Source organism: Podarcis pityusensis, assembly GCF_964106645.2.
Source record: "Podarcis pityusensis genome assembly, chromosome: 6".
Taxonomy (NCBI): Eukaryota; Metazoa; Chordata; class Lepidosauria; order Squamata; family Lacertidae; genus Podarcis; species Podarcis pityusensis.
In genome coordinates, this window is record NC_138030.1 from 97,442,765 (window position 1) to 97,458,974 (window position 16,210).

General features: G+C 51.0%; 1 protein-coding gene across 1 annotated transcript; it reads right to left on the reverse strand.

The window, feature by feature from the left end:
• Window positions 1–12,333: 12,333 nt before the first annotated feature.
• On the reverse strand, window positions 12,334–14,945 carry LOC308480538 (tigger transposable element-derived protein 1-like). The gene is made up of 2 exons (XM_081012203.1): window positions 14,879–14,945; window positions 12,334–14,092 (listed from the first exon to the last, which is right to left on the reverse strand). The coding sequence occupies exon 2, from the start codon at window positions 14,073–14,075 to the stop codon at window positions 12,375–12,377; it is 1,701 nt and encodes a 566-aa protein (XP_080868329.1). The 5' UTR covers window positions 14,076–14,092; window positions 14,879–14,945; the 3' UTR covers window positions 12,334–12,374.
• Between the last annotated feature and the right edge of the window lie 1,265 nt (window positions 14,946–16,210).

Sequence of the window (16,210 nt, forward strand, 5' to 3'; positions counted from 1 at the left end):
TGAAGTAAAATTCAGAGCTTTTGCTGCAGAACAAGCTAAAGAATTATTGTTCATACAATTCCGTACAGCCAATCCAGGGACTCCTAAGAGAGAAACAACTAAAGAGATATATTCAGACCTACTGGGAAAAGAGACAAAAGCATCACAATCATTAGTCAATTCCACAGAGCGGCGATATCTAGAGCAGGTCAAATGATGCTTTTTGGGTAATACGATGGACAACCGGCTTAAGCAACAAGGTGTTCCATGGCTGATGTTTGCTGGAATGTAATTAAACGTATAGCCAGGTGTCAGAGCTGCTTCCAGATCCTAGCTCACAGAGGATCACGCTAGCCAGCGATCATTAAATAAAAGTCTTTATTGAGTTACAGTTTCCATTCTCAAGCTGCTGCGTGCAACTCTACGTCTCATGGTTAGATCGGCGAAGCTCCATCTGAGTCTCCGCCCTTTGTACACCAACTTAATATCCTAGCCTTGCTCCACCTTTTCCGCCTGACTGTTCTTCTCTGGGTCCCTCTGCCCCCCGGGGTCTCTTCCTTCCGGGATTCCTCTGACGCTGACGCTGACCCCCCTGACTCTTCTCCCTCCTTTCGGCGGGCTTTAGGACCTGGCTCCCTTTCCGGGCTGCCTACTGCGCCACCTTCCTGTGCATTTGAACTTGGTGCGCGCGCCCAACCTTCCACCTTCCGTCTGACCGTTTCTTCGCTCCCCGATGGAGGTGTGGCCACTCCTGACTCGTGCCCTCCCCCCTGTTGTGAGCTGCCAGCGCTTGACCCCTGGCGCCCTTCCTCTTCCCTGCTCTCTGGCGGTGACGCTGGTCCCGATTTCCAACTGCTCCCCTCTGAGTCCCCTCTGGCTTTATCTTCCTGGGGTGTCCCCCTAGGCTCCCCCCTTGCCCTGGCCACTGGTGCTCCTTTCTGTGAATCTTCTGATTCACTGGAAAGACTCGGAGATCTCGGGTCGTCGTCATCACTCATCTTTTCTTCTGCCTCCTCCCCCTCGCTCTCTGTTTCCTCCCTTGCTCTTGCCTCTGCTCCTGAACCCCTGACATCCATCCCCCCCTCGAAGCCCCCTCTTCCCCCCTCCCCTCCTTCCGGTGCGGGATCTGGGTGCTGCTGTGTCAGGGGGACGAATGTCGGATACAGTTCGCTTCCCGTGTCGGGCCGCCATCCGAAGTCTTCCGGTTCTTCCTCCCTGCTCTCGTTGACGACGGTCACCTCCGCTTCCATCTCTGTGCCGCCGTGCTCGAAACCCGGGTCGTCCCCGAAAACGTCCATGTCCGTCTCTCCCTCGTTGCCTTCTGGAGACGTTGCTCGTCCTGGACCCTCCAGCCACCTTCTGCGGAACTGCTCCTCTGGTCGATCATCCCACCAATACGAGGGTTCTGAAGCAGATCCCGAGGGTGACCCCTCCGGGGAACGGGCGTCTCGTGTCGGTTCCTCGTCCGAGTCGAACCCCCGGAACGTGCTGGCTGAAAGCGTGGGCGTGAAAAGCCAGTCGTCGAAAAAGTCTGCTGGCATTGGCCTATGTGGGAAGAGGGCATGAAACTCTTCTTTGAGCAGAGGTTCGTCTAAAGCGTAGCCCGGCACCCAGCTGTTGGCACTGGCCGGGGTGCCCTCCTTGGCGAGAAGGTATTCTACCCCCTCTTCCCCCCATCTGGAGTCCAAAATCTCCGTGACTTCGTTGATGCGCTCCTCCTGTGCCACTCCCCCTTGCCCGGTTCTCTCTCGGAGCGGACCCGGTGCCGTTCCTGGTTCCTGAAACCTGTGAGGTGCCTTGTAGGGAGTGAGCACCGATCTGTGGAACACCGGATGCATTCTGGAACCCTCCGGAAGAGCCAGCCTGAAAGCCACCGGGTTGACCTGTTCTTCGACTTGGTAGGGCCCCAGTTGTTTATGCCCTAGTTTCTTCTTCGCCAACGACCTGGCCGGCACTGCGTGGGCTGCTAACCAGACCCAGTCTCCCACATGGATCTCTTCGCCAACCCTTCTGTGTTTGTCCGCTTGTACCTTGTATGCGTGTTTAGCCAGCTCCAGGTGCCGCCGCAGCTGATCGTGGACCTCCTGCAACTCCGACGCGAACGCATCTGCTGTCTGCGGCTCCCCCTCCCCCATTCTTTCCAGTCCCGGGAAGGTTCTGGGGTGCCTCCCGTTGTTGGCGAAGAACGGCGTGACCCCCGTGGACACGTGCTTCGTGTTGTTGTAGGCGAACTCGGCGAGAGGCAGGTAATCCACCCACGTCGCAGGCTGTTGATTCGCATAACATCTCAGGTACTGCTGCATGATGGCATTGACCCGCTCCGCTTGCCCGTTGGTCTGCGGGTGTCTAGCCGACGCCAGGTTGATCTTGACGTTCAGGAAGCCCATCAGCCTCTGCCAGAAGTTCGAGATGAACTGTCGCCCTCGGTCGGACAGAATAGACCGCGGCAGACCGTGAACCTTGAACACATGGTCTATGAACAGTTTGGCGGTTTGTTCCGCCGTGGCCACCTTCGCACACGGAATGAAATGTGCCATCTTGGAGAACAAGTCCACCACCACCAGCACAGCCGTCTTGCCCCTCGAGCTGGGCAGATCCGTGACAAAGTCCAGGGCCACTCTCTCCCATGGTTCGAACGGAGTTTGCAGCGGTTCCAGCAGTCCGGCCGGCGGTCTGTGCACTGGTTTGGCCCTCTGGCAGGTGTCACACCTCGCCACGTAGTCCGCGACTTCCCCTCTCATTCCGGGCCACCAGAAGTCTCTGGCTACTAATTCCACCGTCTTCTCCTTGCCAAAGTGCCCGGCAGTGGGCGCGTCGTGCAGCTGCTGCAGTACCTTGGCGCGAAGTTCGTCTCCCGGCACGTAGATGGCCCCTTTACGGATGAGCAAACCATCTCGCAGCTGGAACTCGTCGGTCGCTGCCGTGCCCCTGTGCACCTCTGCCATCTTTGCTTGCGCGAAGGAGTCATCCTGCAACGCTCGTCGCACCGCATCCAGGTCAACTGTTGCCGCCGCGCACGCCCACACTGTCGGTGCGAAGATGTGCATGGCGGCCGCTGGCGTTGCCTCCTCCAGATACTGTGGCTTACGGGAGAGAGCATCCGCCATGATGTTGGTGTCCCCCGGGACATATTCTATTCGGAAGTCAAAATTCGCAAAGAACTCAGCCCAACGTATCTGCCTCTGGTTCAGGAACTGTGCCGTGCGCCAGTGCTCTAGATTCTTGTGGTCCGTGCAGACCTGCACCGTGTGCTTGGCGCCGATCAGGAAGTGCCTCCACGCTTTGAACGCTGCATGAATGGCCAGCAACTCCCTGTCCCAGATGGTGTAGTTCTGTTCGGACTTGCTGAGCTTCCTTGAATAAAACGCTCCCGGCCTCCAAACCCCCTGCGGGTCTTTCTGCAGCAGGACTGCTCCCACGGCTCTGTCTGAAGCGTCTGTCTCCACCCTCATCGGCCTGCTGGGGTTGACATGAAGCAGCTGCTCTTCCGACGCGAAGAGACGCTTGAGTGCCTGAAAGGACTGCTCCGCCTGCTCTGTCCAGATGAACTTCTTTTTCTTGGAGCTGAGCGTATCCGTGATGGCCGCTGTCTGCATCGCAAAGCCTTTGATAAACTTGCGATAGAAGTTCGCGAAGCCGACAAACCGTTGGACCTCCTTCCGGTTGCGTGGGCTTTTCCAATCCAACACTGCTCGGACCTTGGCGCTGTCCATGGCGAGCCCTTTATCAGACAACTTGTAGCCCAGGAAATCCACCTCCGTCACGTCGAATTGGCACTTCTCCAGCTTGGCGTAAAGCCTATGTTGCTGTAGCCTGCTCAGCACTTCCTTGACGTGTCTGTCATGCTCCTGCTGCGATTCCGAAAAGATCAGGATGTCATCCAAGAAACAGACGCACGTCTTGTAGAGGAGCCCCGCCAACACGTGATGCATGAAAGCTTGAAAAACGTGGGAGCCATTTTGCAATCCAAAAGGCATAACTCTATATTCGTAGGTGCCCAGGGGCGTGAACATGGCTGTCTTCCACTCATCTCCTTCCCGCATGCGAATGAGGTTGTATGCCCCTCGCAGGTCCAACTTGGTGAACACTCTGCCCTTCCGTACCTTTGCGAGGAGGTCGTCGATTCGGGGCATGGGGAAGTCCGATGGCTTGGTCACACTGTTCAAGATGCGAAAGTCCACTACAAGTCTTTTTTGGGGCGTGTCCCGCTTCTTAACAAAGAATACCGGACTGCCCCCCGCTGCCTTGGACTCTCGGATGAAACCGCGCTCCAAATTATGATCTATGAACTCTTTGAGTTCCTGCAGTTCGTCCTCAGACATGGAATACAGCTTCCCTTTGGGCAGCGCCGCCCCCGGCAGCAGGTCAATTTTGCAGTCATATGGTCTGTGGGGGGGTAGCCTGTCTGCCTCCTTCTCGCAGAAAACCTCCAAAAATTCCGCGTACTTGTGGGGAACCGCTTGCAGCGTGCCTAGCTGCAGCTGTGACTCCTCTTCCCCTCCTTCCTGCCTGGGCACGATGCAGTGTTCAGCGCAAAAGGAAGAGCCGAAGGTCAGCTGCCTCTGGTACCAAGCCAGCGTCGGGCTGTGCTTGTCCAGCCAACTCATGCCCAATACAATGGGCGTGTCCGATAGTTGAGTGACATTGAAGCTGATGATTTCCCTGTGATTCCCAAGTCGCATCACCATTGGTGGCGTCTGCTTCACCACTTGCCCCCCTAGCAGCTCCCTGCCATCCACCGTGACAACCTGCAGGGGCAGCGTGGCAGGCAGCAACTGTATAGCGTGCCGGTCGACAAAGTCCTGCCCTATAAAGTCCGCATTGCTTCCGGAGTCAATGGTGATTGGCACGTCCATGGTGATTCCATTGGGCAGCTGGAGCGACGCGGTGAGCTTCACTACCGGTTTGGGCGGGAGGGGGTCCATGGGCTGTAAAATCTCTGGGGACTGCTTCACTGACACGTCTGGCTGGGCCCCAGTGCCTCTTCTTCCAACCAGACTCCTTCGTTTCCCTGCTGCAGTTACCATTGCTGCGTTGCTGCAGTTACCATTGCTGAGGCTGCAGTGTGCTTGTGGAGCCTCTGGGGACACTCTTTCGCCATATGCTGTGGATCATCGCAGATGTAACACTTCCTGTTCCCTCTAGGAGGCTTCGCTTTCACTGCTGCCGGTGCTAGGGCTCTGGCTGCTGACTGAGCCCTTGCACCTCCAACCTCCATAGGTTCCGCTCCTCCTCCTGGCGGAGGCGTGGATTGCGCACGCGCTGCTTCTCTGGGAAGGAAGGAGGAGCCCCTGGCTGGTTCGCGCCCTCCACGCCCTTCGTCCCTGCTCCACGGACGTCCTTCCAGCCGCACCCCCACCGCCAGCGCCCTCTGAACGATCTCCTGCGTGGTCCGGGGTCTCTCCCCCCTCGCAATTTCATCTTTAACCGAGCCGTGCAATCCCTCCCAAAACAGGTCTCTTACAGGAGCCGAATCTCTGTCCCATTCCAGGGCACTGACCAAAGCGAAAAAGCGGGCATGGTACTGCCTTACGCTGGCCCTCCCTTGCTTCAGTCCATGTATCTCCTGCCGAGCAAGATCCACGTCAATGCTTGATAAAAAGCACCCATCCATCGCTTTAATAAAGGCATCCGCATTTTGGAGCGCCGGATCCTTATCTCTCCACAAATTGCGCAGCCATGCTTTAGCATCTCCATGCAAATGGGACATGATGAATCCCACTTTCTCTTGCTCATCTCTAAAGTCTTTGTTCAGCAGTTGCAGTGCACACATTACATCTGCTCTAAAGTTGGGGTACTGTTGCAAATTCCCATCGAAGTGAGAGACCAGACCGCCTGTTCGTCTCCCCAACCCAATCCCCTCCGGTTTGGGTGTCAGTTGCCCTTGCTTCGTAAGCACTTCCAACCTGACCTGGAGATCCCTGTAGGCGGCAGCTGCGTCCTCCTCTCTCTTCCTGGATGCAAGAGCCTCGGCATTCAGTCGTGTCACTGCTTCTCTGAGTTCCACTATCTGCTGTTCGGCCGTCATGTTGTCTGCCGTTCGTGAGCTCGCTAGTAGGCACCCGCTTTCTCTCCTCTCCGCGAGGACGTAGATGCCCACAATCTAGAGATGGAGCTTACTGTCAGAGCTGCTTCCAGATCCTAGCTCACAGAGGATCACGCTAGCCAGCGATCATTAAATAAAAGTCTTTATTGAGTTACAGTTTCCATTCTCAAGCTGCTGCGTGCAACTCTACGTCTCATGGTTAGATCGGCGAAGCTCCATCTGAGTCTCCGCCCTTTGTACACCAACTTAATATCCTAGCCTTGCTCCACCTTTTCCGCCTGACTGTTCTTCTCTGGGTCCCTCTGCCCCCCGGGGTCTCTTCCTTCCGGGATTCCTCTGACGCTGACGCTGACCCCCCTGACTCTTCTCCCTCCTTTCGGCGGGCTTTAGGACCTGGCTCCCTTTCCGGGCTGCCTACTGCGCCACCTTCCTGTGCATTTGAACTTGGTGCGCGCGCCCAACCTTCCACCTTCCGTCTGACCGTTTCTTCGCTCCCCGATGGAGGTGTGGCCACTCCTGACTCGTGCCCTCCCCCCTGTTGTGAGCTGCCAGCGCTTGACCCCTGGCGCCCTTCCTCTTCCCTGCTCTCTGGCGGTGACGCTGGTCCCGATTTCCAACTGCTCCCCTCTGAGTCCCCTCTGGCTTTATCTTCCTGGGGTGTCCCCCTAGGCTCCCCCCTTGCCCTGGCCACTGGTGCTCCTTTCTGTGAATCTTCTGATTCACTGGAAAGACTCGGAGATCTCGGGTCGTCGTCATCACTCATCTTTTCTTCTGCCTCCTCCCCCTCGCTCTCTGTTTCCTCCCTTGCTCTTGCCTCTGCTCCTGAACCCCTGACACCAGGACACGACCAGAAGATTTCCAGTTGAGGGGAAGTGCAAGCTTACTCATTAAATTGAATGGTAGCTTGTAATTGTTGTAGTAAATCTCTTCCCCACAGATTGAGGTGGATTTTCAGCACACAGGGCTGGATGTAAGCAATGGTTTCAGAGCTATCAGGCAGAGAAACAGGCAGCCACTGTACGCTTTTGGAAGAGGTTTGGGGGCCACCCACACCCCAGACTGCAGAGGCAGACTCAAGGGGCCACGTGGGGTCCCAGCAACTACTAGAAATTACAGAAACGTCTGCACCCGTGTCAATCAAGCCTTCCAGCACAATACCATTGATTTTATACTTACGAAGAAGTTTCTTTTCACCAATCCTCTGGACTACAGCTAACAGCTGTGGAGGGAAAGAAGAGAGCTTGTGCAAATTACTATCCATAATAGAAGCAGTAGGATGAGAAGGGAGCACCACCAAATGCGCCCAGGACTCACCCTTTTTTAACTGCATGGGCATATGGCTCCAGAGTTGAACCATTATTGTGCCTACATAGTCAGGATCCAGAACTCCTGGAATAACCTGGATTCCTTCTTTTGCCGCAGAAAATTTGGGTAAAATTAAACCTGCGACTTTAGAAGGCAGTGGGCCTGCCAATTGGGTGGGCATAAGCACAATTTCACCAGGTAAAACAGAGTCTTTGGTCTCTTGATTGATCAAATCAATGGCAAATTCAGAGGGTGTATTTTTGGAAAAGTTTTCAGCAGCGGAAACTAAAGGTGGAAAACTCTCTAATTGCCCTGGCCCGAGAGTGGGGCTGCAATGGAGTTTCCCGGACTCCTGCATTGATTAGCCCAATGATAGCCTTTTCCACATTTCGGGCATTTTTTAGAAGGTCTAGTTTTGTTGGCAGCACCATCCTTGTTTGCCCCCCCCCCGCCAGGGGCTCTGCATTGCTTGGCAAAATGGCCTGGGCGCTTACAATTAAAGCAATTACCTGTAGGTCTATTAGTAGCTTGGATTGCGCCGGCAAGCAAAGACATCGCATGGCTCTGGCTACCGACATCCGCACAAGCTTGAATCATATCGGCCAGGTCATATTTAGGGCGATGTGTGATTGACTGCAATGCTTTCTTGCAATCGGTGTTTGCGTTTTCAAAGGCCAATTTTTTCATTAATTCATTTTGAGCTGTAGTGTTATCAATCTGCCTAGCGACTGATTCTTTCAATCTATCTATAAACTGATGGTATGGCTCCGAATGCTGTTGTTTAATATTGACAAAGGAGCTCAGCGGTTGCCCTGAGACAGGGACTTTCCGAAAGGCGCGTTGTACACAGGTCGCGGTGCGACTAAAATGTACAGGTGTCAGCGTCGCCTGGGCTGGTATATTATCATACTGACCCGCGCCATAAAGTTGATTGGCTGTATGCTGCGGATCAGACAGGGCTGATGCGCTATGTTTAAATTCACTCTCAAACACCACATACTGAGCTGGGGATAAAAGCATGCGCATCAGGTCTTTCCAGTCTTGAGGTAGCGTTGTGTAACCAGTTGCTATTCCTTCTAGCATTCCTGTCACATAAGAGGATTTTAGACCAGAATCAGTAATGGCTTTCCTTAATTCCCTCATTACAGAATAAGGAAGTGCCTCATAAAAAACCTGCTGTTGAGCAGTTCCAGGGTTGGAATAGGTGATAGGGAAAGCAGACGGCATTGCACCAGCCCACTCAGATTCCTCCTCTAAGGACAGGAGCCCTTTCTGCCTGGCCAAAGAAAGCGCAGCGCGCACAGCTCCTGTAGAGCAAACAGGGGCTGTGGCAGGCGGAGGAGGGATGGGGGGGAGGATGCAGGCTGAGGCGGTTGAGACGCAGGGAGGGGTTGGCCGGGCTGCAAAGGAGAAGGAGGCAAAAGCTTTGGGTAAGGTGGGGGATTGTCTGCAATGGCTAGAAGGGCAGGGGTCGAGGGAGACGCCTGGGACGCTTGGGGTCCTAATTTAGCAACGGCATCTGCACACTTCTGCCAAGTGAGCAGACAATGAATCGGAGCCCTTGGTTCTGCAAAGAGGGTCTTTCCGATCTTTTGCCAAGTCTCTACTTCCAAAGAACCAGCCTCTGGATAGGAAGGGCACTGGCAAGCAATCTCACATAGCAATTGTTCAATTTCTTTTAAGGAAATATTAACACCCACTGCTCGCTGTCTAACTAAATAAAGCAATTCTTTAGCATGCTCCTTTTGGAATTTAATCAATTTCCCTCCCATACTCACGAAATAGCGCGCTGAGACTTTTCCAGTCGAGTGAAGTATGAGGGCTGGCTGTGTAAGGGATCTGACAGATCACGTCGGGGTCACCAGATGTTGGAATGAATTCACGACAGACGAGTGGCAGGTGTCATATGAGAGGCGTCTGCCGGGGCAAGCCCCGAGAACTCTCTTTTATTGAATATTACAAACATTGCCACAGGCGTGCTTGTGGCTGATTGGTTGATACAAACACAAAGCAACTTGTTGCTGATTGGTTAACATAAGTACAAGGCGGGAATTACATATAAACATTAATCACCGATAGATTAAAGGCTGGGAAACGGAGCTGGAACTAGACAGGCATGAAACCTCCTAATTAAATTATAACTAAAGATTGATATAGCATGACTAAAACAATTACTAATGATTGATCATAACATGAAAGAATATAATAATCGAGTTCCGTAGATGTGGTCAGCTATGCATTAAGAACAGATCATATTGTTTGTTCATGAACTTAAGATGAACTGAAGAATGAGGGAATGTCTTGGTGTTTAGAACAGGTTTGTACAGTGTGTGCAGAAGCAGAGAAAAGATTATAAGCGAGACTTCCCAGAATGCAAGAGAAAAGAAGCAATAGTTCCCATAGCAATACTTCCCATAATGCCACAGTTATGTGCAGAAACTTCCCTTTATGTATCGACACTTCACTGAAAGCAAATTGAGTGATGAATGATTGTGAAAGGGATTTGCATTTGCATCCTACTCTCCCCTAACATAATCAATATGCGTTTTATGTAAACTGCTTAGGGATTTTGATGATTAATCAGTATATAAATCCTGTTTCATAAGATAAAATAAACAAAATATTAAAATGCTTAAATGACCCAAAAGCTATGACAGTGTTGTCTTCTGTTTCCTTGGCACTTTAAAAGGTACACACAGTATTTTGGATCTGGCAGCTCTAGCCTACCCTGGCAACTCCAAGCAATTCCTGCCTGGGAAGAGCGTCTTCTGTCTAATGCTGCAAATTCATAGGAAGAGACAAGATATGCTAGCTTACCCTATCAACCTTGTTGATGTCACAGTGACCATTTCCTTGTGACTCAGAGATGGCCTGCTCAGAGTGGGGAGAAGCAAGCAGTGATATAAAAGGAGGCCTGAGGCAATATAGGGCATGGACTGACATTGTAGTGGGATAGGTAACATCTCAGCCAGTTTTTTGTGGTTTTCTGCCTATGGTTTCATTGGATAGATTGCTGTTATTTCAGCTAAGATGGCGAATGGCAGTGGATCCATGATGGGACATCCACAGAAAGTAAGTGGCTCAGTTTCTGGTCAGCTACAGGATTTTGACTTTTTATAGTCTGCTCATGGCTATATAGCTTCTAAACATAAAGAGATCTGTTGCAGTCTTGGTAGCCGTCCCATTATTCTAGGTCAGCCTTGCCCAACCTGTTGTTGTTGTTTAGTCGTTTAGTTGTGTCTGACTCTTTGGTGCTGTCCAAATATCAGCTCCAGCCAGCAAGCCTATGTCATCAGGTATGGTCCCTGTGATCATTCATTGTTGTTCCACCACCAGTCCGCAGGCTCTGAACCTTCTTCCCTTGTGCCTTGGGGGTTCCCCAGCTGGTTCTTCCCACCATTCCTCTGCAACAGCCAGTCCATGACATCCATTCTCTCCTGCACCACTATCTCCTAGAACCAGGAGAGAACTGAAGGAGGAGGAAGAAGAAGCTTCAACGCAGGTGTAGTCTCTGGTTGTGTGCGCATAGTCCATTGGGGGAAGATGCATAAGCCGGTGGAGGAGGCATGGTCCCCTCTTGCTGCAACTGCTCCATAGACCTGGGAATAGTTGCTGAGACACTAAATGGGTATGGATGGTATTTGGATCCATGGAAACTACTATAAGTGTTGACTTTGACAATAAAGAGTTAACTATATGCCTTGCACATTCCTTTGACAGTCCCTTGACAATTCAGATGACTTTATCATTGGCCTCAAAGCTTGTCACCTACCATGCTTACCACAACCCACCACTCATGTACACAGAGCTTTTGCCATCCCAGGCAGGTAACATGGACAGCTTAATGATCACCTGGTGAGCTGCAATGCATGACTGGTGTGCTGCAGTTGGCTTTGCAGATCACAAATTCTCCCACAATCCATATATTCTTTTCAATCCATTTCCATTAACTGATGAGAAAATTACAGTGGTGCCTCGCAAGACGAAATTAATTCGTTCTGCGAGTTTTTTCGTCTAGCAAATTTTTCGTCTTGCGAAGCACAAAATCCCATAGGAATGCATTGAAATTCAATTAATGCGTTCCTATGGTCAAAAAAAGTCCAAACAAAGCCAAATTTGGTACAACAAGAGTTTATTAAGTGCTCTTTAAAGTCACACATACTGTAAAGAGCATTTCAAAAATTGAAGGAACAATTAATTAAGTGTCAGGGCTGCCTCAAGTCTCAGCTCACAAAAGACCAACGCCTTTCTTTTCTTATATACAAAAGTGTTTATTGCAGTTCATTGTTTGCTTCAGATCCGAGGCGCGCAGCCCTACGTCTGCTAGGCTTAGACCGCTGAAGTCCCTTCTGAATCTGTCCCTGCCCTGCACCAGTTTAAGAGGCTTGCGCTGCTCCACCTCTTTCTCTCTTTCCTTTTCCGCAGGGTCTTTCTGCCCGCTGGGGTTTCGCCCCTCCTGGATTCCTCCGACGCGGAATCAGACTGCTCTTGCCCCCTCCTGTGGGCTTTGGGACCTGGCCCCTCCTCCGGGCTCCCTGTACTTCCGCGCGCCTCTACATTTGAACTTGGCGCGCGCCCCCAACCTCTAACTTTCCTATTGACAGCTACGCTACTCCCTTCACTACTCCCCTCCCCTTCCGGGAGGGTGGCTTGCTCCGACCTCCCTCCTTTCTCTACTGCCGGAGCCGCCTCCCCTGATACACTGGAACCTCCACCCCCTTCGCTGCACTCTGGCGGGGAGGCTGGTCCTGACGCCCAGCTGCCACTTTGGGATCCCCCGCTGGCCCCCTGCTCCTGACAAGTCCCCCCTGGGGCTCCCCTGGCCTTGACCACCGGCGCCCCCTTCTGGGAATCCTCTGATTCGCTGGAAAGACTCATGGAATCTCTAGAGTCATTGTCATCCTCTTCCTCGCTGTCCTGGGATTCATCTCCATCGCTCTCCATCTCCTGCCTACCCTGTGCCTCTGTCCCTGAACCCCTGACATCAAGTTTCTAAACATGACAGAAAAACATTTAAAAATCAACAAAGTGTACAGTACATTTTCTAAGACTCTGGGGGACAACTCGAAGAAGGTTCCTCTTCCACTCTTTGCTTCTTGCTGAAGAACCTGTCCATGGTCTGCTGCTTCATCCGCCTTTTCAGCACCTCCCTGAAAGGCGACATGACCGTCGTATCAAAAGTGTTCGCAAGGTCATGTGCCACGTGCTTGTTAGGGTGGTTCCGCTCTGCAAAAGCCTGCACATCCTTCCACTTCATGCAAATGTCCCTCAGTTCTTTGGAGGACAGCCGTTCCTCAGTTGCTTCCTCCTCTTCCAGCGAGGCCTGCTCCTGCGCAGCCTCTGCCTGCAGTTCGACCAGCTCCTGGGTGGTCAGCTCGTGGTCGTGCTCCTCCACCAGCTCGCTGACGTCCTCCTCTGTGACCTCCAGGCCCATGGTCCTCCCCAAGGCAACAATGTCCTGCACCACTGTTGACTCTGGTGCATCAGAGTCACTTGGTGCCACACAGTCCGGCCACAGGCTGCGCCAAGTGCAATTCAAATTTCTCTGGCTGATCCCGTTCCAGGCCGTGGTGATCATCTTCAAGCAGGTGACGATGTCGAAGTGGTCCTTCCAGAATTCCTGCAGGGTGATGGTGGTGCAATCAGTCACCTCGAAGCATCGCCTGAAAAGCTCCTTGGTGTACAGTTTTTTGAAATTGGCGATGACCTGCTGATCCATCGGCTGGAGCAGTGGCGTGGTGTTAGGCGGCAGGAACATGATTCTGATGAAGCTGAACTCCTCCAACAAGTCGTCCTCAAGGCCTTTAGGATGAGCAGGAGCATTGTCCATCAGAAGCAAAGCCTTCAGCGGCAGGTCGTTGTCCAGCAGGTACTGTTTGACAGCAGGGCCAAAAGCAAGATTGACCCAGTCCACAAACAGCACACGTGTGACCCAAGCCTTACTGTTGGATCGCCACATGACACTCAGCTGCTCCTTGTCGACCTGGTGTTTCTTGAAGACTCGTGGGTTCTCCGAGTGGTACACCAGCAGGGGCTTGATCTTCAGGTCGCCGCTTGCGTTGGCACAGAAGAGCAGGGTCAGACGGTCCTTCATGGGCTTGTGGCCAGGCAACTTGGCCTCCTCCTGTGTGATTAAAGTCCTTTTGGGCATCCTCTTCCAAAACAGCCCGGTCTCGTCGCAGTTGAAGACCTGCTGTGGAACGTAGCCCTCCATCTTCACAACCTCCAGGAACTCCGCTGCAAAGTCTTCAGCCGCAGGAACATCAGAACTGGCAGCCTCTTCATGCCTGACCACGCTGTGGATTCCAGATCTTGCCTTGAACCGGTCAAACCAACCTCTGCTTGCCTTGAAGACTTCTGGCTCGCCTGAGGTTCCTGGCTGTTCCCGGACGAGGTCTGCATGCAAGGCCTTGGCCTTCTCACAAATGACGGCCTCAGTCACTGTGTCCCCTGCACGCTGCTTCTCTTCTATCCAGATGAGCAGCAACTTCTCGACCTCCTCCAGAACAGCTGGGCGGTTCTTCACGATCCTGGTGACTCCCTTGGCTGCATCAGTCGCAAGGATCTTCTCCCTCATCTTCAGGATGGTGCTGATGGTCGATGGGTTCCTGCCGTACTCCTTGGTGAGGTCTGTCACACGCATTCCACCGTCGTGCTTCCGGATGATCTCCTTCTTCATTTCCAGCGTCACCTTCTCCTTCTTCCTCTCGCCGGCCTCTGCAGCAGCAGTCTTCTTGGGTCCCATGGCAGCACAGCTCCTACCTTCGTAAACTCAGAAGAAAAGAAAAAAATCAGTGCTTCACATCCAAAAAATTCAAAAGCACCCAGCCACCCACCACACAGAAATTCAAACCCAGAACCAAGTCCTTGAATTCCAAACACCCAACCCAAAATCCAAAAACCCCAAAAAAAGTTTTAAAAGTTTAACTTACGAAATGGCTGCAAATCACCAAAGTCTTCAAAATCCTCAAATGGCTGCAAAAAAAGTTTTGGAAAAGCTTTAAAAATCACCAAAGTCTTCAAAAACCTCAACTGTTCCCCCAGCCACCCACCACACAGAAATTCAAACCCAGAATTTTTAAAAAAAAAACAACATGGCCCAATGGTCACAGAAAATCATAAAAATTCAAAAAAAAACCCCACACAAGCTCCCAGATTCTTGCAAACCCCTCCCCAACTGTTCCCCCAGCCACCCACCACACAGAAATTCAAACCCAGAAAAAAATTCTAAAAAAAACCAACATGGCCCAATGGTCACAGAAAATCATAAAAATTAAAAAAAAAAACCCACACAAGCTCCCAGATTCTTGCAAACCCCTCCTCAACTGTTCCCCCAGCCACCCACCACACAGAAATTCAAACCCATAATTTTTTTAAAAAAAAACAGCAGAGTGCCCCAATGGTCACAAAAAATCATAAAAATGCAGAAAAAAACCATACAAGCTCCCAGATTCTTGCAAACCTCTCCCCAACACCAAGTCCTTGAATTCCAAACACCCCAACCCAAAATCCAAAAACCCCCAAAAAAGTTTTAAAAGTTTAACTTACCAAATGGCTGCAAAAGAAGTTTTGGAAAAGCTTCAAAAATCAGCAAAGTCCTCAAAAACCTCAAAAAAGGCTACCACACCGCGTCCTCGAAGTCAAGTCACAACTGCACCTCTTCAAGCAATGCACCCTGGGTATTAACGGTTTTACGAAAAAGGAAACAAACTTGCAAGACGTTTTCGTCTTGCGAAGCAAGCCCATAGGGAAATTCGTCTTGCGAAGCACCTCAAAAAACGGAAAACCCTTTCATCTAGCGAGTTTTTCGTCTTGCGAGGCATTCGTCTTGCGGTGCACCACTGTATTCATTCCAATTATCCATATAGGTAGGTTTTGACCCATTCAACTGTAAATGTACTTGCATTTGAGCATATGCTGTTCTCATCGCGACTGGTCTATTCAGTCACCCCAGGGAAGCATAAGGCCTTAATATCACTAATGATTTAGATGTAATGCACATGGCAACAGTTTCCAGTGAAATATTTTAAATTGCAGATCACAGTATTTTAATAGTTACAATTAATGTGAAGGGAACAAACGGGGCCACGGTGTATAAAGCAGCCAAACACCCAGTGATCTTTCAAACATTAGAAAGCAAGGAGCCAATTCCAGAAACAATTACGTTCGCATTCCATTCTGTGACTCACAAGAGTGGTTACTGGTTTAGCACATACAGGGCATTTTAGGAGTTTGCTCTTGTAAAAGGAAAGGAGAAAAGAGCCAGCATCTTTAGTTATAATTCTGAAGAGAAAATCTGTGAGAGAGCACCCAGGCAGCCTTGCAATAGACTGCCTGCTCCGCTTACAATGTATGTAGGCGCAGACTTTGGTAATCTTTTGTAATATGGTGCCCTGTGTGAGCCCAAAATTTGGTGCCCCCAAATGGATCTTCTCAATTGTGGATCTCTGTGCTGTGCGCCCTGGGCAGCGTCAAATGCCTGCACCGCCCTCAATCAGAATGTAGGAATGGGGGAGAAATTCCACTTTGATTGTATGTTTTCTGAGAAACCACCTAATTTACAATTCTCAAACCACTATGAGAACTGAAACCAAATTTCTTTTGAAATTCACACTTCTCTGTATTTTGCGGTGTCATTTTTCCAACCAATGTGTACAAAAACTGCCTTTTTATTTGTGAGAAATATGTACCTAAATTACCGTATGTACTAAATATGTGCCAAATTTATTACGAATTTTCATAAGGGTTTTTTTTAAAAAAATTGATTGATTATATTTATTAATTGCTTTCTCATATAGGAACCCAGAGCAACTCACATTAAAACCAATTAAGAGTATCCAGTAAGATTGTTTTTTAAAGCAAATTGCTGCAGAACTTTGC

What these genes read in the sequence shown, in the direction of transcription:
- LOC308480538 (XM_081012203.1), bottom strand. Translation starts at nt 14,075, where the DNA reads ATGGGACCCAAGAAGACTGCTGCTGCAGAGGCCGGCGAGAGGAAGAAG.